This window comes from Saccoglossus kowalevskii, chromosome 18, assembly GCF_978046115.1.
Source record: "Saccoglossus kowalevskii chromosome 18, keSacKowa6.1, whole genome shotgun sequence".
NCBI lineage: Eukaryota > Metazoa > Hemichordata > Enteropneusta > Harrimaniidae > Saccoglossus > Saccoglossus kowalevskii.
The window spans coordinates 11304806-11331601 of record NC_140658.1 but is presented as its reverse complement, the minus strand read 5'-3'; the positions used below and the strand labels follow the sequence as shown (position 1 = coordinate 11331601).

The window sequence follows — 26796 nt, the reverse complement described above, 5'->3', positions numbered from 1 at the left end:
ATAGGTACTACATGTGGACCTCTCTCAGATTTGTTCATTTTCTAATGATATTTTCTGTTCTTTAATTGCCATGTGCATTGCTTACAGTGGAGCTATCTCAGCCGACAGGCTGCTTGTTTATCACTTGAACGCCAGCTGACTGTGACTAAAATATATTTTGATTGAAAAAAACAAGATCTGTACATTTGTACTTTATTTCAATAACACAGCATTCTAAAATATAGTTTGAAAAAAATGAATATTTATGTTCATGTTTTTTCAGCCTTAAAAGAAATGATGGAGAAATCAGAAGATAGTGTTACTGGTATTAATTTTGACCGCATTGATATTAATAAGGTAAAGTTCATAATATTTTATTTGACAAAAGATGCCCTGTACTAAATATGGGATTTAAAGTGCCTGTGAAATGGCTGCTATTTTCACGCCTACAATTATCCATTGATACATAAATATTATTATTTTTTTATGTTTCTTAGCATGAATTATTTTTTAAGTGAAAAAATGTGTTTTAAACTCAATCTACGGCAACTTTATTTTCGTGTATTTTAAAACGAGGCTCCTCATTAGCTTCTCATTTGCATACAGCAATTCCCCTTGTGACGTCAGAACGGGAAGTCGCATGGCAGCTTGCATTGCCGATACGTGTAAATAAGGCAAATTTCTTCTGCAGTTTTCTCGTCTTTGACTAAATTTTCACTTATGTACTTGTTCGTGGAGGAGGATTGGACCATAATGAACACATAGTATCAATTTTTGTTGCATGGGGTTGAGTTAGATGCGAAATATGTTCGTTCTGGTGTAGCTGGTGTTTGTCCGACGCTTCGTTTTCGTGTCACTGTCAAAATTATGCTACCTTTTACTTAACAGGGACTATATGGTCTCTATAAAACGATAATCAGGATTGCAAAAAGTCAACTCATTTGAAACACTTGCCGGACGTCTCTCTCTTCTGAAATCCGCCTCGGTGATCATGGTCCGAAATCTATTTCTTTCAAAAGTGTTGCGCCAGGTTTATGTTGTCGGCGTTTCTCTTTAAACCTAGTTGTTTTTTTCATGGACGAGGACAGTTTTTCCAAAAAATGAATCTGAGGTTAATTGGCTTTCGTCCACTTCGAATCGATTAGAAACGTGTGAATACTTACACTATGACTATACGTTTCACTGCAACTGCCCACAACACAACATCTAAAAACTCTCTCCCCCCCAAAAAATAAAATAGACAAAAAAAAGAAAGAAAAAAAACGCCGACTGAAAAATGTATATCGTTTAAAAGTATACTGAATGACCAGTGTTATTACGGCTCAGGGGTATGACTTCCTCTCACATTTTGATATTTGGTGGCGCACTTTCGGCGAGAGTCGGAAATCCGGAAACAGTCGACTGTTTCAGGATAGGTGGGCGTGGCTACAACACGAGAAATATCCCAAATTTACTTGGATACGAGTAATCATTTTCAGCAAAAAAATCAATAACTGCCCATTTCAGTGGAATACAGATCTAAAATGGGAAACGTGAGGGTGGGCATTGCACAGGCACTTTAATTTCTGAATAAGAGTTTGTATAAACGTAATTAATACCACTTCAAATCGATATTAAAAATCATTATTATACATGTGTCACCGTCACGCCATAAGTTACAGCGTGCCGTAATTTTGTAATATTTTACCGGGTAATTTCATCCTACCATATAAAAAAATGCGAATTCCAAATATGGAATGATTACTGTAAAAGTCCTAATATAAACTACGATTTATATTGCGATGTACCAATTTAAAAATTGGGGTCAAAAGCTCAAGTTCAGGGTGTGGTTTATATTACGTACATAATGCAATCACTAAATGGGCGTGGTCATTTTTTTCCACAACACATGCATAAAAACAAACAATACATCGTACAATCTCTTGAATATAGGCGTCACTCTACTTAGACGTCAGGAAAGAGTGAAAGGCCTTACTAAAATAGGCGTCATGAAATGTTGAAAAATTACAGTCATTCAAAAAAAATGTTCACAGGATAAAAAAACATGAATGCATTGCTTAGTAACAAATGATCATGGTATGGTAGCGCAAATCTGGTCATGCCACGGTTCACAAGTGAATAACTTACTTGTTCTCGAAGTGTTGAAATTGTTGATTATTACTCAGTAGTGATTATAATAACGCCCAACAAATAAATTAGTAGAATTGTCATGAAATGATTCAACTTAGTTTCACTGTAAGCGACTGATTTTGGTTACATGTAAATGCTTGATGCGATACGATATTCGCCAGATTTTTTTGAATGTTTTTTTTACTCTCGCTGTACTGTCTTCGTGCAAACTTTGAGGTATCCTCATAATAACCTCATATTAACACCATGTAAAACAATTCCTTCCTTGCATTTAATCTATTAATTTTTTGTGTTGGTTAATAATATCTGTGTATGCATCCAGACATCCATATGCACATCCGGACTTACCTTAGACATGCCTTGACTGATTAAATTCAAACTTCACACATACTTCATTCATACATAATATTATACATGCACACCTCAATCTGTTTCAATAACTGATTCATAATGGCCGAATAGTGGCCATTTTTGTGCTAAGAATCATCACAAAAACGAGCATTTCTGGCGTTTCAGAATTGGATCTTAGGTGTTTACAGATGGATTTAGTTCAAACTTACATTACATACATTAAACATTATAGGACCTTGATGCACGTCATTTTATTTTCCAGATCGGTTTCCAAATCATTGACTGGTGGTCATTTTGTTTTAAATGTGGCTCTAGTGCCATATATCTAGCATGATTTTTACTGATTACGTTCAAATTTTATTATACTCATTATACATTATGTCATAGAAATACAGATATATTGATTGGCCATTTTGTTTTATATAATGCTGTTCCAGAGCAATATCTCTTAATATCGACACGTACTCAATTGTCGATCACGTAAAGAAAACTGAATGTCAATCATTTTAATGTTACAAATTATCATAATCAACATCAGCTTTTGGATCCATAACTCTGACATGGTTATGTTCAAATTATATTACTATAAACAAAACTATTTATCTTAAATTTGACAACTAACGAGGACTATCCCATACATGACTTATTTCACATTGAAACAAATAGCTACTTAGAGCATATATATTAACATTGTACAAAGTATTTCTATATTCTGTGTATATAATACAGTCTATTAAGTGGTGTATTTCATTTTTTATTTCGTTGATTATGCATGTATTTAAAATATGTAATTTGCATAATAATTAGCTAAGTGTTTTTCTGTTCCTGTGATTTTTTTTGCATTATTGCTCTGCGATACTCCATGCATAATTTTGAATACAAATATGTGTATATTAATTGCCCATTGTGTTCTCACATATCACAAGTTTGGGGTTGCCTATTTTGCATAGTAAATATTTAATTATCAGCTCTTGATAACGTAATATGATTCATTTTCTTAAAATGGTATTATTGTTGACTTTGATACAATTTTTTTTCTTCTCAAACTGAGCTATTTCACGCTACTGGTTTTAATAATAGGCTAATATTAACTACCAGTAATAAATACTCTTTTTATGCATTTTACATCTTCAACCACTGTACTCACCTTCTTTGATTTGTTTGAGAATTGTTTGCATATTATTTTATTTACGGTTAAACTTTTTTTGAAAAATGTGTCAAAATTATAAAAGCATCTATGACTTTACGTTTGCTACGTTAGTTTCTCCCGGAAATGCTCACATGGAATTTTAAAAACCTATCATCTATTTTATAATCATTTGTCTAATAGCAAGTAGAACTTGCTGAAACGTGATTCACACAAGATACAATAGTTTTCCTAAATAATGTGCATGATAATTGTATAGTATGTGATAATTATTTGTAGAAATTGTGGATGATACAATCTTGCAATTACATGCAACTATACAACAATGTACTGACAGTGACAGGTGATGTGAAATGATACAGTAAGAATTACTTAGGGTCCCCTCACCCATACCTCTTATCCTAAACCTGCCCCTTCAGTTTCTATTCCTCATTGTAATTGTACCATATGACATCATCTGCTGCAAAAGATAACAAGATTTAAGTTACACAAATATTTACTGGAAAAAATAATTGTTTTTTTTCAAAAGCATGAATTAATATAATACAAATCGGCATTGACAGGTTAAGCTGATGAGCTTGTACTAACTCAGGGATATGACACAGCTAAAGATGTAAATTGGGTCACTCACGGCATCTATATAGGATAGCAATGAATTTTCAACCTTTCAGCAGTATGATGCTGAAATCATTTGATCATGCTGTCAGACAGAGATGAACAGACAGAGTAAAATAAATGAAAACTAGAAATAAAACCCCAAATAATGACGAGTCTAGAAACTCTGAAATCTGCACCCGCCACATGCTTGAATGCACCTGAGGGAGGGTGGTCATTTTTCGCACCTGTAGCAACATCCAGAGGAGGATTCGCATGGAGGGCACCCTTCTTTCAAGAGTGCATTTTGTTTCATTACCGTTTCCTTTGCTTTGTATTAGGAGTAATATCCGGTCAACAGTTCATTGTTTGAACATGGCCGTTCTACTCCTGTGATATTCAGATATAAACAACAACCTTATTTCAACATATGGTTTCAAAATACTTGTGACGACTCACTTGGGAATGAAGGGGTGACAGTTTACACCTTGGACAACGACAGCGCACATCTAACCCACATCCGGTATGCGCAGCTTCACTGGAGTTTTCTACAGAAATATAAATTAAACCATCGATAACCCTGCTGAACATTCCTCTTCGTTTCGATGTTTTCCTAGATGGAGAACTATGACTAACTTTGCTCTTGAATCCATTTTGGGTAGTCGTTTTAGTCTGTGTCATCTATGAGTACGTCATCGTCACCCTAAATTATCGTTGTCTCAAGAACTACTGTAACAGATCCCGTATCCCGCCACTAAACTAACTAAACTAAACTACGCTAAGCTAATAAATGTATTCACATGCCAAATTGTAGACGAAAAAATAATATTGCGTATATTAAAGGAAGAATCGTAATTTCTGTGAAGATAGCGAGAACTTAACGAACAACGTTGTTTACATCGCCATCTTTAAAGTGATCTGACTCACTAGACTGGCACAGTTTGGGCGATTTATTTCTTTTTAAATTTAAAATTAAATAAAAAAAATAGCGAAATGGAGGTGTTAACACGAAATCCCCTGTAACTGCGAAATCACCAGACTGGACGTTTTTTGCCGCGCCCTCTGTGGTGAAAACAGGAACTAGTTTGTTTTCATACTATTTTTTATGTTAATGAACAGAATGACAGGCAAGAATGACAGAGTAATTTGACCTTCAAACTATATCTTTGTACCCGAAGACTTCACTTTCCTTCAATGTTCTAGATCGTCAATCATGACAAACGAATTACTATTCAAACGCTCCGTACAAATTATTCTAATGGAGAGAAGTTGCCTGTGTGTAGCTTTATCTCGCATGGGTTAAAGTGAAGCGCGATCTGCACAGAAGAAAATAATTGATGGTCGTTCGTGGCGATAGTTCAATTTTCAACCTCATCATGCAGCGTGCACACCCCCACTCATTTTCTGTATCCGTTCAGTGATGTCACTGCATATCACGAATAAATAATAACAACAGATTAGCTGCAAATAAGACCAGTCTGTGGTGGTTTCGCGTTCACCCCACGTCCCCACCTTTTGCAAAACTATTTTCCCATTTTTTTTATCATTATTATCATTTAACTGAAAAAAATTACCACAGCAGGGCCAGTCTACTGACTCACTGGTCATGCGACGACCTAATTGTGAAAATTCGTGGTATTTGCACGCTTAGAAACAGCTTAAAACGGGAGGTGCAATTTGACGCTGTAGTAAATAAGTAGTATCCGTCTACATTCTTTGTGACATTGGTGTCTTAAATAACGAGAAAACCATATGTTGATTTCCGTATACACCAAAACATGGATTTAAAACCGTAGCTCAAAAATGCTATTTACAACCATTTTTAATGATTTTTGTTAGTAAAACACTTGAAGTCATGCACAAGTTACATATATTTAGTATTGAAGCCATAATATTTTGTTTTATTTGTCGTAAAATCGACAAACTTTTTGTAGTAATGAATTATTCATATATTTAAAAAGCAAGGGAGTCGTTACCTGCGCTTGCGTCAGATGGTCATAGCGTGTCATTGTTTACAGGCGTGGCGTGTGTTGTTATCGTCACTTGGGACTAAATCCCGCACGATCGCAGGTGACTACTCTCCCGCTTTAAATGAGAACATAAAGCAACCAATCGCGTCATGCGACCCACCGCCTGGCTACATGTATGCGTGTAGTGAGTTGCACATCTACTCAATAGCTAGATCAGAAATAAAACCAAGTGCAAGGTGGTGAAAGATGCTAACTGATACGTGGCAACACATAGATGAATGAAACTCCAGACAATTACACACAAGTCACTGTGGTATGTGATCAGCGCTTTCTTGAGGCCATCTAATCGTGCATTTCCTGCTCTACTGCTAAGTTCTATCTCCAAATCGTGGGTTTGCTGTCCTAAACTTCTATATTTTTTTATTTACTTATTGACTCTTACACAATCCCCGGAGGGAAAGAAAATGGTCACAAAGTACAAGGAGAAATATATATATATAAAAAAGAAAACAAAAACACAATATACTAAATAACAAATACAATCACTAAATTACTAAATACAGTCAAACCTGTGTTAACGACCACCTGTGCAGAGCGGCCACCTGCTCATAGCGACCACCTTAGTACAGTCCCTTCGCAATTTACACGTTAAAGACACTGGATATAGCGACCACCTGTCCAACGCGACCAGCGACCACCCTATTGTAGACCTATTCACACTTTAACCTTTGTATAACGACCACCAACATTTCCATCAGACTGTCTCAGCAAAAAGACAATAGCTAATTGCGAATCGCTAACAGGAAATTGGCCATATGTTACGTTCAGATTACAGAGTACGCAATATTTAGGGCTAATAGACAGGGGTACCATCGCAACTTGGTTTGTGAAGTTGCGAAAAAGTAAAAAAAAAAGTTGAATATCATTTGAATGTAACGTCTAGAGACTGGAAAGATTTTAACAACAAATTAAAACAGTTTCATTCAAAGTTTGAAATGAAAAACTAGCTTGTTTCCGATCGGTACTACCCCCGGTATACTATCGATCCCCAGCCGGCCAGCGGCACTTCTGTGGACTGTCTCGCACATGAAGAGCAAATTCTCCCCGTCTCAAAAAAAAAAAATGAACCAGTTTTATTAAATGAGAGATGTTTTATTTACTTTGTCGACATGAAATATCAAAACAAAATAATAAAACATTCGTTTATTTCGTTTTCATCGCGGGATTGCAAAATCCGACCTATTTTGGCCGCCATGTTGTTTGTTGTTGATCGTTATAAATTATGCTAATGAAGCTAGCGCATGGGCAAAACGTATATTTACTGAGGGGTCATCTCGGGGTTATTCTCAACGAAAGATATTTTCTATTTTGATCCTCTTTTTTTATAAACGGTAATATCAATATTTCGCAATCGAGAAAATTCGTTTAAGCAGTTTTGACACGTCGATGCTTGCAACAAATAACTGTAAAATTGCGTGTACGATCACCGTGTTTCATTTCCGGTTCGTTTGACTTTCTGATTCAACACCGAGAGTTGGAGCAATCGTTATGAGTTTGGTCAATTTTGTTTATTACCAATGCTTCTTCATTTTTAATGCTTGTTTGTTTTTTCAATCACGGCAACTTTGCCTGTGCATTTTGTCACAGTGTACAATCGACAATACTAACGATGGGACTGATTACCGCCTGTGATGGAATATGTGTAAGAGACTGGGGAATAAGACTGCTTGGCGAGAGTGTGAAAGTCCGAGCTGAAACGCCAATGCGGCCGATCATTGACAATCGTTCTTATGCATTAAATACACCAATGAATACATGGGCAGAATCACTTGGTTTCAGTGAATTTACATGATATAATTTGTAGTAAAAAAGTAAAGCTGTGTAATTATCCAGATGAAAATGAGCGACTTTTATTAAAAAAGACCTATTCATTGTACAATGTGTAGGTTTGTTTTTATGTTTTGCTTATGATCTCCCTTAAAATTTCGGTCCTAATTAATATTCATGATTAAATGAATAAATTAGGCCACCTCCATATAAAGACCACCTGTCTATAAAGGACAGTTTGGCTCAGTCCACTGACTGTCCTTTATAGACAGGTTTGCATTTCATCCTCAATTAGACCTTTGTTACACATGTCACAAACCCTGTTGTTTAGTGGGATTTTTTTATGACGACCCATTTCAATTTTGAGACTATGGTCACTAAGACGAAATTTGGTAAGCACACTACGCAGTTCAAAGTTTTTTAGCTTGACTAAATATGGCTCAAGTTTTAAATCTGATTTGATTAGCCGATATGTTCTTAGTTTGTTTTTCTCATTTGCTTTGGTGCGGTTATCATTATGGACCTCACCTTTCCATCTTGTTAGAAATAAATCCTTGATGCCTAAATCAATTTGTTTCATTTGTGCCGAGGTTAATTTATCACAGTTGTTAACTGAATGATATAGCTGGATATTGTTTAATAATGATGTCACTTCTAGATACCATTTACTTTTAATGCTTTGGTTAACCACAAAAGCTTCCTTGAGTAACGCATTATTAGAATTCATGGCCCGACTGTAATATTTAATTATTTGTTTTTTTATAAATACGTCTAGGGGGTATCTGCCTAACTCGCTATACATGGCCATAATTGGTGTGTGTTGTGACGCCCCCAGTAGATACCGACAATAACTTAATTGAACGTCTTCAATAGGTGATTTAGTGGAGAACTCATCACCCCAAACATCACAACCATAAATGAGGATAGGTCTGATGAGTTTGTCAAAAAGGGAAATTGAAACTTTTATACTTATGTTTTGTATTGAGCCAAGCTTTGCTTTCATTGAAAACGGAGCTTTTTGAGCCTTACGTTTAAGGTTTTTTAGGCCATCCTTAAATTTACCATTGGCACTAATGACTAGTCCCAGATAGTTATAAGATTTAACTGTATCAAGTTCGATACCTCCAAGAAAAAATGTATCATTATTCAAACGTCTGTTTGATTTATTGAAAATTAAAATTTTGGTTTTGTCAGTGTTGACAGAGAGCTTCCACGTTTTAGCATACAATGCCAAACTATCAAGACATGTCTGTAATCCCTGTTTAGTTTTAGAAAGTATCACAATATCATCGGCATAGAGTAGACAGCTGACATGCGAGTTTTCTAAATAAGGAGGATCACAGGTATTAGGATTGAAAATAGTGGGCAGGTCATTTAAAAAAAGATTGAAGAGAGTTGGACTAAGATTACATCCCTGTTTAACACCAATATTGGACTGAAATTGTTTTGTTAAGCCTTCTTTACATTTAACTTTATATTTTACTTTACTTTACTGTACATGTTTTTGATAGTTTTATACATTTTTCCAGTTATACCATATTTGATTAATTTTTTGAATAGACCATCATGCCAGACACTGTCAAAGGCCTTTCTAAGGTCAATAAAGCAGGCATATAATTTTTTTGATTTTTTAATATTTGTGTTATTTTGTTTATTGGCGCACTCTGACTTACCACTGTAGAGATATTTATTTACCAGGGTTTTTAGTATGAAAAGATTGTCTGTAGTTCGATAATCATGCCTGAATCCGAACTGTCGACCGGAAAGAATATTATTAGAGTCTAAAAATGATGTCAGCCTAATATTTAGAATACTATTGAATAACTTGCCAGGACAGCTAGAGATGGCAATTCCCCTGTAGTTGGCCGGGTTATTTTTCGACCCAGATTTGTGGATTGGTACCAACAGGCCAGTGCTCCAAGAATGTGGATAGTTATTTGAACTATAAACAATATTAAAGAGTTTATGTATTGCATCTAATAAGTGATGTTCACCGTATTTTAACAATTCATTGCAAATTCTATCTTCTGCCGAAGCCTTGTTACTTTTAAGAAGTCTAATGGCTTTAGTTATTTCATTTTTTAAGATTGGTCTGTCTAAATAGGGGTTGCTACTTGCACTCTTTTCACTATTCTCCAGTTCATTCGCAATCTCAGAGTTTGATGTACTGCTATCAGTATTAAGTAGGTTCTTAAAGTAAACCAACCAATAACCAGGTTGAACATTCCCATTATTATTACTGGGGTTCTCGCCATTCATATCACGAAGAATCTTCCAAAATTTAGATGTGTCTGATTTAGAATTTTCCAATTCTTTGAGTTGTGCAATCATTTTCTGATTACTTTTATGTTTGATTAGTTTTTTATACTATTTACGGGTTTGAAAGAATTTCCCTCGGATATATGGATTTTGAGGATACTTTTGTAATAAACGTGATAGGCTCCTTAACTCCTTACGAAGGGACCAACAATCCTGGTCAAACCAGTTTTTTTGTTTACTATTGTAATGATTGTAGTTGGAATTAACAATTTTTTTTTACCATTCATCAATAATGTTCTCATTATAGACCAAGTTGATAGATGCTGCTGCAAAAGGTGATATTAAAGAAGTAAAACGATTGCTGTCAGAGGGATATGATGTCACTTTCAGAGATAAGGTATTTGTGCCTGGACATACACTAATATGAATTTGTGAAAGCGTGACTGATTAATTTTTGTTGTACATAAAATATATAACGTTTAATATGAGGTATGTTACACATTTCAACATTATCTGTGTTACTTACACTTGGATGTAACTGTTATTCCTCTGTAGGATGGAAATACAGCATTGCACTATGCAACACTGAACAGACATGGGAAAGTGGTTGATCTATTTATAAATCATGGAATTGACCTGAATATGAAAGGATATGTAATACACAATGATTATTTATCGTCTTTTTTGGGAAACATTCATGTTTGTCATATTTGTCACAACAAATTGGTCGATGTTTATTTCATTATTATACATCTACTACTGTAACCTATGGAGTTTCCGGCATAACTATGCAAATTTATGTTATTCTGTTTGATCTCTTCACCTCTTCAGCAGATCAACATAAAAATTACCTTTAATCAGGCTAACTTTCACCTGAATATATATTTTCATATTTAAAATAAAATATGAATAATTTGAACTCAAAATTTTCGGCTTGACGCTATTACCTAACCTTGTGTAAACAAAGACATTTCTGCAGTTGTTGTCAAGAGCGGCAGTATTCTGATCGTTTATCTTCAATTTAGATCAAACTAGATGCAATAATTCTTTCTGAAAATATTTGTTGGGGGGACTACACAAATATGTGTCAGTCATTCTAGCTAGTACGAAAGCAAAAGGTTGTGGTTACGGCTTTTATCGTAGGGTCTTATGAAGTGTGGAACAAACGCTCAGAAATTGTGTGCATGCAGAAATTGTGTGCAAATGGCATGTTCGATGTTAATGACATCGTCTGGTGCCAAACTCTGGGAGCAAAAGCATTGGTTTGTTCCCAGTGTATGTTAAAAAAGATGTATGATAATAATGTTAACAAAATACACTTCACAAAATGCACTTCAGCTTATGCTACACTCAGACAATACCTTCTCTGTACGATGTACTTGAGCATAAATTGTGGTATTTTGTTAATAAGCTTATATTATTAGACCTGAATGCATATAGAAATATCTCATTTGTGATTTTCATTTTATGTCATACAGATTTATTGGAATTACTATTACGTCACAGTCACCAACATTTACATATACTGTTGTATGATATGTTTTCAGGTTGAGAAGACAGCATTACATGGTGCAGCAGAAAAAGGTGAACTTGGCATATTTAAAAGACTAGTTGAGGCAGGGGCAGATTTGGAGGCCAGGGAAAAGGTAATAGAAATAATATATATAAATAATTCTGATTTCAAGATGGCTGAATGGTGGCCATTTTGTTTTAATGAATGTTGTTCTCTGACATGCCTTGACCAATCATGTTCAAACTTTATATATACTGGTACATCATGTCACACATAAGCACATGTATTCATTCAATTCAATTTAATTCAAGATGGCTGAATGTTGGCCATTTTGTTTTAATAAATGCTTTTCTCTAACATGCCTTGACGAATCATGTTCAAACTTTATATATACTGGTACATCATGTCACACATAAGCACATGTATTCATTCAATTTATTTCAAGATGGCTGAATGGTGGCGATTTTAATGTTCAAAAAGTTCACCAAAACATTTGCAAATTTGGATTTAGTCATGCACAGATAACTTTTCATCTGATATTATTACAAGTTACCAGCAGTGTCATTGCATCATTCAAGTAATTATTGTAATCCAGTCTGAAACACTGGCTCTGCTAAATTTATACCATTTTTCGTGAATACTGTGACATTCACCATACCATATCAGCTAGTGATATTTGAGAAATAAACAACCGCCACACAATTGCACTATTCATGACATTTATATAGAGCTAATATATGGAGTTAATAATTCAGTGAATTTTGCAATACCGAGTGGTACACCTGTGTATTTACAAGTTTTGACCTGCAGACATCATAATAATCTACAGTTGTGTTTCACTTAATGACATATTTAATTTAGGTGCATTATGTCTTACTGATCGATATTGAGAATCACAGGTTTTCTCATCTTAATGTATCGCAAAAGATTCATTCTTGATTTTCTAATAATTCTGTTGTGCTTTCAATAAAAACCTGGACACAAAGGAAATTGATCTTTTCTCGTCTTCTTTCATCGCATGAGTATTGCCCAATTCATAGGATCATGTGTCACATGTGATTTTGATTGGTAGGTCAGGGTCGTAGTACTTTAAGTCAGTTCTTTATTGAAGGTTATTATAACCTTTTTGCTTACATGAACGTTTTTCTCAGGTTGACATTTGCGTTTGTTCTCAAAGAACCTATTAAGTTAGTGCACCATTGTCATCAGATCAGGGAAAGAAGTTTGTTTGATAGAACGCTGCTAAATTGCTGGTGCTGAGTCAATGCCATATACAAGGATTTTATCTGTCAAGTATCTTCAATGTGTTTTCTTCATGCAAATAAATTCAGGTGAACTTTTGACCACCTGCAAGCTCAGAAAATGAATCTGGGCAATGGGTATTGCTCAGCTTGTAACCACCACAGATAGGTACTGTCTAATTCATCATTGCGACATTCTTCAGGGCTGCCCCTTCACTATATTACTACTAAATGTACTGAATGATGTCGTACCCGTTAGTTGTATTTTGTTCAGTGATTCTCTTCCAAATATTGGATTTCTGTCAATGTCATTATGTACATACAATTTGAGGAAGTATGTCTGTAGCCTTGTAGTTTGCAGTTACAATAATTTTCTCTCCTGAAGTTCAATCCATGACCAATGAATGGCTTTAAAATGAGAAAACTTTTTTTCAACCTCATTTCCTCAATGTTTATTATCGTTTGATATTTTAAACAAAATATGCACTCATTAAAAAAATAGTAAATATGCGTGTTTTTAGCTCTGCTGTCGACTTTGTCGAGCGGAGCTTATCATATGAGTGATTGTCCGTCGTCGTTCGTCGTCCGTATCAATGTTTTACTTTTTCGACTTCTTCTTGAAAACTACATGCCTGAATGCTTTGATACTTGGTGTATATGTACCTTGGGTAGACCTCTCTTATGTTTGTTCATTTCATGTTGATATCTTCAATTCTCTAATTTTGGTGAATATTTTTGTCATTTTTGGTAAAAAGTGATGTTTTCGACTTCTTCAATTCTCTAATTTTGGTGAATATTTTTGTCATTTTGGGTAAAAAGTGATGTTTTCGACTTCTTCAATTCTCTAATTTTGGTGAATATTTTTGTCATTTTGGGTAAAAAGTGATATTTTTGACTTCTTGTTAAAAACCACAAGTCCGATTGCTTTAATATTACATATATAGGTACTACATGTGGACCTCTCTCAGATTTGTTCATTTTGTAATGATATCGTCAATTCTCTAATTTTGGTGAATATTTTTGTAATTTTTGGTAAAAAGTGATATTTTCGACTTCTTGTTAAAAACCAATAGTTCAATTGCTTTGATATTACATATGTAGATACTACATGTAGACCTTTCTCAGATTTGTTCATTTCGTGATGATATCTTCAATTCTCTAATTTTGGTGAATATTTTTGTCATTTTTGTCTATTGGTTTATAGATTCCTCAGAAGGGCAGACCTGGCAATTTCTTAGACTCTGGAATGTCATTAGCTGTAAAGCAGTGTTTCTGCCTCTCCACATATTTACGATTGCATACCTAACATTTAAAATAGGCTAAACATTTTTTCTCTAAACATTTTTTTTTTGAATGAAAAATACTACTCTTTTCACATACTGGAGTCAAGAAGAATGAGGTCAAATTTTTTTAGAGCTTGACTTAATGTTACCTAATGGATCGTCTGGATGTGAAAGTTCGTTATTTTCTCCCTGATTTGTAGAAAACTGTTTCTCAACTTGTCACCTTATTTAGTTTCAAGCAGTGTTCAAGATGGCTATATAGTAAATATTGTTGGATTAATCACATTTATCATATTATCACTTGTATGCCAGCTGACTGTGGCCATTCTCAGGCTGACCAGGGAAACTACTTTAACATTATCATGCCTGGCGTAACAAAGCAAATCATTCGAGGGAATCCAGACATGTATCATGCTACATAAAAGCATTTTATGTCCCCTAATGCAGTATAGACTGGCCCAGAGTGGACGCAACCACAAGTCAAAGCCAGCAAGATTTAAAAGCCATATATTCAATCAAAACCCAAGTAGTTAGCCAATTCGCTAGCGAGTTTGTAAATAGGCTGCCCCAATACTTTTGAGACTTGCTGTAAATGTTTGAACATTGAATTTATACCCATGAATATGTCATGTACCCAACAAAAATAATTACCCCTAATTGCACTTTTTTCTTTCAAGGTTGCATAACCAACTTTTTTTGATGACGTTATATGTTGATATGTTAAGATTCAATACTAATATGTGGTTGTTATGCACACCATGTCTTATTTAGCATTGTGCAATAATGTTCTATTATGTTATTGCCATGGCATAGAATGAGGTTGTTATGCACATCATGCCTTATATGACATGGTGCAATAATGTTCCATTATGTGATTGCCATGGCATACTATGTGGTTGTTATGCACACCATGTCTTATTTGACATGGTGCAATAATGTTCCATTATGTGATTGCCATGGCATAGTAAGTGGTGGTCATGCACAGCATGCCTTATTTAGCATTGTGCAATAATGTTCTATTATGTTATTGCCATGGCATAGAATGAGGTTGTTATGCACATCATGCCTTATTTGACATGGTGCAAAAATGTTCTATTATGTTATTGCCATGGCATAGAATGAGGTTGTTATGCACATCATGCCTTATATGACATGGTGCAATAATGTTCCATTATGTGATTGCCATGGCATACTATGTGGTTGTTATGCACACCATGTCTTATTTGACATGGTGCAATAATGTTCTATTATGTTATTGCCATGGCATAGAATGAGGTTGTTATGCACATCATGCCTTATTTGACATGGTGCAAAAATGTTCTATTATGTGATTGCTATGGCATAGAATGTGATTGTTATGCACACCGCCTTGTCTTATTTGACATGCTGCAATAATGTTCTTTTATGTGATTGACATGGCATAGTATGTGGTTGTTATGCACACTATGTATTATTTGACATGGTGCAATAATGTTTCATTATGTGATTGACATGCCATAGTATGTGCTTGTTATGCACATCATGTCTTATTTGACATGTTGCAATAATGTTCCATTATGTGATTGCCATGGCAGAGTATGTGGTTGTTATGCACCCCATGTCTTATTTGGCATGCTGCAATAATGTTCCATTATGTGATTGCCATGGCATACTATGTGGTTGTCATGCACATAATTTGTTATTTGCATGATGCAATAATGTTCCTATATGTGATTACCATGGCATAGAATGTGGTTGTCATGCTCACCATGTCTTATTTGGCATGCTGCAATAATGTTCCATTATGTGATTGCCATGGCATACTATGTGGTTGTTATGCACACCATTTCTTATTTGACATGTTGCAATAATGTTCCATTGTGTGATTGCAATGGCATAATATGTGGTTGTTATGCACACCATATCTTATTTGACATGGTGCAATAATGTTCGATCATGTGATTGACATGGTATAGTATGTGGTTGTTATGCACACCTTGTCATATTTGACATGCTGCAATCATGTCCCTTTATGTGATTGCCTTGGCATAGTATGTGGTTGTTATGCACACCATTTCCTATTTGACATGGTGCAATAATGTTCCATTATGGGATTGACATTGCATAGTATTTGGTTGTTATGCACACTGTGACTTATTTGACATGGTGCAATAATATTCCATTATGTGATTGCCATGGCATAGTACGTGGTTGTTATGCACATCATTTCTTATTTGCATTCTGCAATAATGCTCAGTTATGAGATTGCCATGGCATAGTATGTGGTTGTTATGCACTCAATGTCTTATTTGACATGGTTCAATCATGTTCCATTATGTGATTACCATGGCATAGTATATGGTTGTTAATGCACAACATGCCTTATTTGTCATGATGCAATAATGTTCTATTATGTGATTGACATGGCATAGTATGTGGTTGTTATGCATACCATGTCTTATTTGACATGGTGCAATAATGTTTCATTATGTAATTGCCATGGCATAATACATGTATGTGGTTGTTATGCACACCATGCCTTATTTGACATGGTGCAATAGTGTTCCATTATGTGATTGCCATGGCTTAGTATGTGGTTGTTATGCACAACATGACTTATTTGGCATGGTTCAATAATGTTCCATTATGTGATTGACATGGCATAGTATATGGTTGTTAATGCACACCATGTCTTATTTGGCATGGTTCAATAATGTTCCATTATGTGATTGCCATGGCATAGTATGTGGTTGTTATGCGTACCATGTCTTATTTGACATGGTGCAATATGTTCCATTATGTGATTGCCATGGCATAGTATGCGGTTGTTATGCTTTCAATGTCTTATTTGACATGGTGCAATAATGTTCCATTATGGGATTGACATTGCATAGTATTTGGTTGTTATGCACACTGTGACTTATTTGACATGGTGCAATAATATTCCATTATGTGATTGCCATGGCATAGTACGTGGTTGTTATGCACATCATTTCTTATTTGCATGCTGCAATAATGCTCAGTTATGAGATTGCCATGGCATAGTATGTGGTTGTTATGCACTCAATGTCTTATTTGACATGGTTCAATCATGTTCCATTATGTGATTGCCATGGCATAGTATATGGTTGTTAATGCACAACATGCCTTATTTGTCATGATGCAATAATGTTCTATTATGTGATTGACATGGCATAGTATGTAGTTGTTATGTATACCATGTCTTATTTGACATGGTGCAATAATGTTTCATTATGTAATTGCCATGGCATAATACATGTATGTGGTTGTTATGCACACCATGCCTTATTTGACATGGTGCAATAGTGTTCCATTATGTGATTGCCATGGCTTAGTATGTGGTTGTTATGCACAACATGACTTATTTGGCATGGTTCAATAATGTTCCATTATGTGATTGACATGGCATAGTATATGGTTGTTAATGCACACCATGTCTTATTTGGCATGGTTCAATAATGTTCCATTATGTGATTGCCATGGCATAGTATGTGGTTGTTATGCGTACCATGTCTTATTTGACATGGTGCAATATGTTCCATTATGTGATTGCCATGGCATAGTATGCGGCTGTTATGCTTTCAATGTCTTATTTGACATGGTGCAATAATGTTCCATTATGTGATTGACATCGCATAGTATGTGGTTGTTATGCACACCATGACTTATTTGGCATGGTTCAATAATGTTCCATTATGTGATTGCCATAGCATAGTATATGGTTGTTATGCACACCATGTCTTATTTGACATGGTGCAATAATGTTCTATTATGTGATTGACATGCCATAGTATGTGGTTGTTATGCACATCATGTCTTATTTGACATGGTGCAATAATGTTCCATTATGTGATTGCCATGGCATAGTATGTGGTTGTTATGCATACCATGTCTTATTTGACATGGTGCAATAATGTTTCATTATGTAATTGCCATGGCATAATATGTGGTTGTTATGCACACCATGTCTTATTTGACATGGCGCAATAATGTTCCATTATGTGATTGCCATGGCATAGTATGCGGTTGTTATGCACACCTTGTCTTATTTGACATAGTGTAATAATGTTATATTATGTGATTGCCATGGCATAGTATGTGGTTGTTATGCACACCATGTCTTATTTGACATGGTGCAATAATGTTTCATTATGTAATTGCCATGGCATAATATGTGGTTGTTATGCACACCATGTCTTATTTGACGTGGTGCAATAATGTTCCATTATGTGATTGCCATGGCTTAGTATGTGGTTGTTATGCACAACATGACTTATTTGGCATGGTTCAATAATGTTCCATTATGTGATTGACATGGCATAGTATGTGGTTGTTATGCACACCATGACTTATTTGGCATGGTTCAATAATGTTCCATTATGTGATTGCCATAGCATAGTATATGGTTGTTATGCACACCATGTCTTATTTGGCATGATGCAATAATGTTCTATTATGTGATTGACATGACATAGTATGTGGTGGTTATGCACACCGTGTATTATTTAGCATGGTGCAATAATGTTCCATTATGTGATCACCATGGCCTAGTATGTGGTTGTTATGCACAACGTGCCTTATTTGTCATGGTGCAATAATGTTCTATTATGTGATTGACATGGCATAGTATGTGGTAGTTATGCTCACCATGTCTTATTTGACATGGTGCAATAATGTTCCATTATGTGATTGACATGTCATAGTATGTGGTTGTTATGCACATCATGTCTTATTTGACATGGTGCAATAATGTTCCATTATGTGATTGCCATGGCATAATATGTGGTTGTTATGCACACCATGACTTATTTGGCATGGTGCAATAATGTTCCATTATGTGATTGCCATGGCATAGTATGTGGTTGTTATGCACACCATGTCTTATTTGACATGGTGCAATAATGTTCTATTATGTGATTGACATGGCATAGTATGTAGTAGTTATGCTCACCATGTCTTATTTGACATGGTGCAATAATGTTCCATTATGTGATTGCCATGGCATAGTATGTGGTTGTTATGCACACCCTGTCTTATTTGACATGGTGCAATAATGTTCCATTATGTGATTGCCATGGCATAGTATGTGGTTGTTATGCACACCATGTCTTATTTGACATGGTGCAATAATGTTCTATTATGTGATTGCCATGGCATAGTATGTGGTTGTTATCCACACCATGTCTTATTTGACATGGTGCAATAATGTTCCATTATGTGATTGCCATGGCTTAGTATGCGGTTGTTATGCACACCTTGTCTTATTTGACATGGTGTAATAATGTTATATTATGTGATTGCCATGGCATAGTATGTGGTTGTTATGCACACCCTGTATTATTTGACATGGTGCAATAATGTTCCATTATGTGATTGCCATGGCTTAGTATGCGGTTGTTATGCACACCTTGTCTTATTTGACATGGTGTAATAATGTTATATTATGTGATTGCCATGGCATAGTATGTGGTAGTTATGCTCACCATGTCTTATTTGACATGGTGCAATAATGTTCCATTATGTGATTGACATGTCATAGTATGTGGTTGTTATGCACATCATGTCTTATTTGACATGGTGCAATAATGTTCCATTATGTGATTGCCATGGCATAATATGTGGTTGTTATGCACACCATGACTTATTTGGCATGGTGCAATAATGTTCCATTATGTGATTGCCATGGCATAGTATGTGGTTGTTATGCTCACCATGTCTTATTTGACATGGTGCAATAATGTTCCATTATGTGATTGACATGTCATAGTATGTGGTTGTTATGCACATCATGTCTTATTTGACATGGTGCAATAATGTTCCATTATGTGATTGCCATGGCTTAGTATGCGGATGTTATGCACACCTTGTCTTATTTGACATGGTGTAATAATGTTATATTATGTGATTGCCATGGCATAGTATGTGGTTGTTATGCACACCCTGTATTATTTGACATGGTGCAATAATGTTCCATTATGTGATTGCCATGGCTTAGTATGTGGTTGTTATGCACACCATGTCTTATTTGACATGGTGCAATAATGTTCCATTATGTGATTGCCATGGCATAGTATGTGGTTGTTATGCATACCATGTCTTATTTGACATGGTGCAATAATGTTTCATTATGTAATTGCCATTGCATAATATGTGGTTGTTATGCACACCATGTCTTATTTGACATGGCGCAATAATGTTCCATTATGTGATTGCCATGGCATAGTATGCGGTTGTTATGCACACCTTGTCTTATTTGACATAGTGTAATAATGTTATATTATGTGATTGCCATGGCATAGTATGTGGTTGTTATGCACACCATGTCTTATTTGACATGGTGCAATAATGTTTCATTATGTAATTGCCATGGCATAATATGTGGTTGTTATGCACACCATGTCTTATTTGACGTGGTGCAATAATGTTCCATTATGTGATTGCCATGGCTTAGTATGTGGTTGTTATGCACAACATGACTTATTTGGCATGGTTCAATAATGTTCCATTATGTGATTGACATGGCATAGTATGTGGTTGTTATGCACACCATGACTTATTTGGCATGGTTCAATAATGTTCCATTATGTGATTGCCATAGCATAGTATATGGTTGTTATGCACACCATGTCTTATTTGGCATGATGCAATAATGTTCTATTATGTGATTGACATGACACAGTATGTGGTGGTTATGCACACCGTGTATTATTTAGCATGGTGCAATAATGTTCCATTATGTGATCACCATGGCCTAGTATGTGGTTGTTATGCACAACGTGCCTTATTTGTCATGGTGCAATAATGTTCTATTATGTGATTGACATGGCATAGTATGTGGTAGTTATGCTCACCATGTCTTATTTGACATGGTGCAATAATGTTCCATTATGTGATTGACATGTCATAGTATGTGGTTGTTATGCACATCATGTCTTATTTGACATGGTGCAATAATGTTCCATTATGTGATTGCCATGGCATAATATGTGGTTGTTATGCACACCATGACTTATTTGGCATGGTGCAATAATGTTCCATTATGTGATTGCCATGGCATAGTATGTGGTTGTTATGCACACCATGTCTTATTTGACATGGTGCAATAATGTTCTATTATGTGATTGACATGGCATAGTATGTAGTAGTTATGCTCACCATGTCTTATTTGACATGGTGCAATAATGTTCCATTATGTGATTGCCATGGCATAGTATGTGGTTGTTATGCACACCCTGTCTTATTTGACATGGTGCAATAATGTTCCATTATGTGATTGACATGTCATAGTATGTGGTTGTTATTCACATCATGTCTTATTTGACATGGTGCAATAATGTTCCATTATGTGATTGCCATGGCTTAGTATGCGGTTGTTATGCACACCCTGTATTATTTGACATGGTGCAATAATGTTCCATTATGTGATTGCCATGGCTTAGTATGTGGTTGTTATGCACACCATGTCTTATTTGACATGGTGCAATAATGTTCCATTATGTGATTGCCATGGCATAGTATGTGGTTGTTATGCATACCATGTCTTATTTGACATGGTGCAATAATGTTTCATTATGTAATTGCCATGGCATAATATGTGGTTGTTATGCACACCATGTCTTGTTTGACATGGCGCAATAATGTTCCATTATGTGATTGCCATGGCATAGTATGCGGTTGTTATGCACACCTTGTCTTATTTGACATAGTGTAATAATGTTATATTATGTGATTGCCATGGCATAGTATGTGGTTGTTATGCACACCATGTCTTATTTGACATGGTGCAATAATGTTTCATTATGTAATTGCCATGGCATAATATGTGGTTGTTATGCACACCATGTCTTATTTGACGTGGTGCAATAATGTTCCATTATGTGATTGCCATGGCTTAGTATGTGGTTGTTATGCACAACATGACTTATTTGGCATGGTTCAATAATGTTCCATTATGTGATTGACATGGCATAGTATGTGGTTGTTATGCACACCATGACTTATTTGGCATGGTTCAATAATGTTCCATTATGTGATTGCCATAGCATAGTATATGGTTGTTATGCACACCATGTCTTATTTGGCATGATGCAATAATGTTCTATTATGTGATTGACATGACACAGTATGTGGTGGTTATGCACACCGTGTATTATTTAGCATGGTGCAATAATGTTCCATTATGTGATCACCATGGCCTAGTATGTGGTTGTTATGCACAACGTGCCTTATTTGTCATGGTGCAATAATGTTCTATTATGTGATTGACATGGCATAGTATGTGGTAGTTATGCTCACCATGTCTTATTTGACATGGTGCAATAATGTTCCATTATGTGATTGACATGTCATAGTATGTGGTTGTTATGCACATCATGTCTTATTTGACATGGTGCAATAATGTTCCATTATGTGATTGCCATGGCATAATATGTGGTTGTTATGCACACCATGACTTATTTGGCATGGTGCAATAATGTTCCATTATGTGATTGCCATGGCATAGTATGTGGTTGTTATGCACACCATGTCTTATTTGACATGGTGCAATAATGTTCTATTATGTGATTGACATGGCATAGTATGTAGTAGTTATGCTCACCATGTCTTATTTGACATGGTGCAATAATGTTCCATTATGTGATTGCCATGGCATAGTATGTGGTTGTTATGCACACCCTGTCTTATTTGACATGGTGCAATAATGTTCCATTATGTGATTGCCATGGCATAGTATGTGGTTGTTATGCACACCATGTCTTATTTGACATGGTGCAATAATGTTCTATTATGTGATTGCCATGGCATAGTATGTGGTTGTTATCCACACCATGTCTTATTTGACATGGTGCAATAATGTTCCATTATGTGATTGCCATGGCTTAGTATGCGGTTGTTATGCACACCTTGTCTTATTTGACATGGTGTAATAATGTTATATTATGTGATTGCCATGGCATAGTATGTGGTTGTTATGCACACCCTGTATTATTTGACATGGTGCAATAATGTTCCATTATGTGATTGCCATGGCTTAGTATGCGGTTGTTATGCACACCTTGTCTTATTTGACATGGTGTAATAATGTTATATTATGTGATTGCCATGGCATAGTATGTGGTAGTTATGCTCACCATGTCTTATTTGACATGGTGCAATAATGTTCCATTATGTGATTGACATGTCATAGTATGTGGTTGTTATGCACATCATGTCTTATTTGACATGGTGCAATAATGTTCCATTATGTGATTGCCATGGCTTAGTATGCGGTTGTTATGCACACCTTGTCTTATTTGACATGGTGTAATAATGTTATATTATGTGATTGCCATGGCATAGTATGTGGTTGTTATGCACACCCTGTATTATTTGACATGGTGCAATAATGTTCCATTATGTGATTGCCATGGCTTAGTATGTGGTTGTTATGCACACCATGTCGTATTTGACATGGTGCAATAATGTTCCATTATGTGAATGACATGGCATAGTATGTGGTTGTTATGCACAACATGACTTATTTGGCATGGTTCAATAATGTTCCATTATGTGATTGACATGGCATAGTATGTGGTTGTTATGCACACCATGTCTTATTTGACATGGTGCAATAATGTTTCATTATGTAATTGCCATGGCATAATATGTGGTTGTTATGCACACCATGTCTTATTTGACGTGGTGCAATAATGTTCCATTATGTGATTGCCATGGCTTAGTATGTGGTTGTTATGCACAACATGACTTATTTGGCATGGTTCAATAATGTTCCATTATGTGATTGACATGGCATAGTATGTGGTTGTTATGCACACCATGACTTATTTGGCATGGTTCAATAATGTTCCATTATGTGATTGCCATGGCATAGTATGTGGTTGTTATGCACACCATGTCTTATTTGACATGGTGCAATAATGTTCTATTATGTGATTGCCATGGCATAGTATGTGGTTGTTATCCACACCATGTCTTATTTGACATGGTGCAATAATGTTCCATTATGTGATTGCCATGGCTTAGTATGCGGTTGTTATGCACACCTTGTCTTATTTGACATGGTGTAATAATGTTATATTATGTGATTGCCATGGCATAGTATGTGGTTGTTATGCACACCCTGTATTATTTGACATGGTGCAATAATGTTCCATTATGTGATTGCCATGGCTTAGTATGCGGTTGTTATGCACACCTTGTCTTATTTGACATGGTGTAATAATGTTATATTATGTGATTGCCATGGCATAGTATGTGGTAGTTATGCTCACCATGTCTTATTTGACATGGTGCAATAATGTTCCATTATGTGATTGACATGTCATAGTATGTGGTTGTTATGCACATCATGTCTTATTTGACATGGTGCAATAATGTTCCATTATGTGATTGCCATGGCTTAGTATGCGGTTGTTATGCACACCTTGTCTTATTTGACATGGTGTAATAATGTTATATTATGTGATTGCCATGGCATAGTATGTGGTTGTTATGCACACCCTGTATTATTTGACATGGTGCAATAATGTTCCATTATGTGATTGCCATGGCTTAGTATGTGGTTGTTATGCACACCATGTCTTATTTGACATGGTGCAATAATGTTCTATTATGTGATTGCCATGGCATAGTATGTGGTTGTTATCCACACCATGTCTTATTTGACATGGTACAATAATGTTCCATTATGTGATTGCCATGGCTTAGTATGTGGTTGTTATGCACACCATGTCTTATTTGACATGGTGCAATAATGTTCCATTATGTGATTGCCATGGCTTAGTATGTGGTTGTTATGCACACCTTGTCTTATTTGACATGGTGCAATAATGTTCCATTATGTGATTACCATGGCATAGTACGTGGTTGTTATGCACATCATTTCTTACTTGCATGCAGCAATAATGCTCCGTTATGAGATTGCCATGGCATAGTATGTGGTTGTTATGCACACCATGACTTATTTGGCATGGTGCAATAATGTTCCATTATGTGGTTGCCATGGCATAGTATTTGGTTGTTATGCACACCATGTCTTATTTGACATGGTGCAATAATGTTCTATTATGTGATTGCCATGGCATAGTATGTGGTTGTTATCCACACCATGTCTTATTTGACATGGTGCAATAATGTTCCATTATGTGATTGCCATGGCTTAGTATGCGGTTGTTATGCACACCTTGTCTTATTTGACATGGTGTAATAATGTTATATTATGTGATTGCCATGGCATAGTATGTGGTTGTTATGCACACCCTGTATTATTTGACATGGTGCAATAATGTTCCATTATGTGATTGCCATGGCTTAGTATGCGGTTGTTATGCACACCTTGTCTTATTTGACATGGTGTAATAATGTTATATTATGTGATTGCCATGGCATAGTATGTGGTTGTTATCCACACCATGTCTTATTTGACATGGTACAATAATGTTCCATTATGTGATTGCCATGGCTTAGTATGTGGTTGTTATGCACACCATGTCTTATTTGACATGGTGCAATAATGTTCCATTATGTGATTGCCATGGCTTAGTATGTGGTTGTTATGCACACCTTGTCTTATTTGACATGGTGCAATAATGTTCCATTATGTGATTACCATGGCATAGTACGTGGTTGTTATGCACATCATTTCTTACTTGCATGCAGCAATAATGCTCCGTTATGAGATTGCCATGGCATAGTATGTGGTTGTTATGCACACCATGACTTATTTGGCATGGTACAATAATGTTCCATTATGTGATTGCCATGGCTTAGTATGTGGTTGTTATGCACACCATGTCTTATTTGACATGGTGCAATAATGTTCCATTATGTGATTGCCATGGCTTAGTATGTGGTTGTTATGCACACCTTGTCTTATTTGACATGGTGCAATAATGTTCCATTATGTGATTACCATGGCATAGTACGTGGTTGTTATGCACATCATTTCTTACTTGCATGCAGCAATAATGCTCCGTTATGAGATTGCCATGGCATAGTATGTGGTTGTTATGCACACCATGACTTATTTGGCATGGTGCAATAATGTTCCATTATGTGGTTGCCATGGCATAGTATTTGGTTGTTATGCACACCATGTCTTATTTGACATGGTGCAATAATGTTACATTATGTGATTGCCATGGCATAGTAAGTGGTTGTTATGCACACCATGACTTATTTGGCATAGTGCAATAATGTTCCATTATGTAAGTGCCATGGCATAGTATGTGGTTGTTATGCACATCATATCTTATTTGACATAGTGCAATAATGTTTCATTAGGTGATTGCCATGGCATAGTATGTGGTTGTTATGCACATCATTTCTTATTTGACATCATGCAATAATGTTCCATTATGTGATTGACATGGCATAGTATGTGGTTGTTATACACACCATATCTTATTTGACATGGTGCAATAATGTTCCATTATGTGATTGCCATGGCATAGTATGTGGTTGTTATGCACACCGTGTCTTATTTGACATGGTGCAATAATGT

At 35.6% G+C, this 26796-nt stretch overlaps 1 protein-coding gene across 1 annotated transcript in view; it reads left to right on the top strand.

Moving 5' to 3' along the window:
• Nucleotides 1-26796, top strand: part of LOC102809148 (uncharacterized) — a 230846-nt gene that overhangs the window by 10009 nt on the left and 194041 nt on the right. Inside the window, exons 3-6 of the mRNA XM_085492918.1 lie at nucleotides 263-336; nucleotides 10565-10654; nucleotides 10813-10911; nucleotides 11805-11903. Coding sequence (XP_085349044.1) covers nucleotides 263-336; nucleotides 10565-10654; nucleotides 10813-10911; nucleotides 11805-11903 — 362 coding nt within the window. The remainder of the gene's footprint in view (nucleotides 1-262; nucleotides 337-10564; nucleotides 10655-10812; nucleotides 10912-11804; nucleotides 11904-26796) is intronic.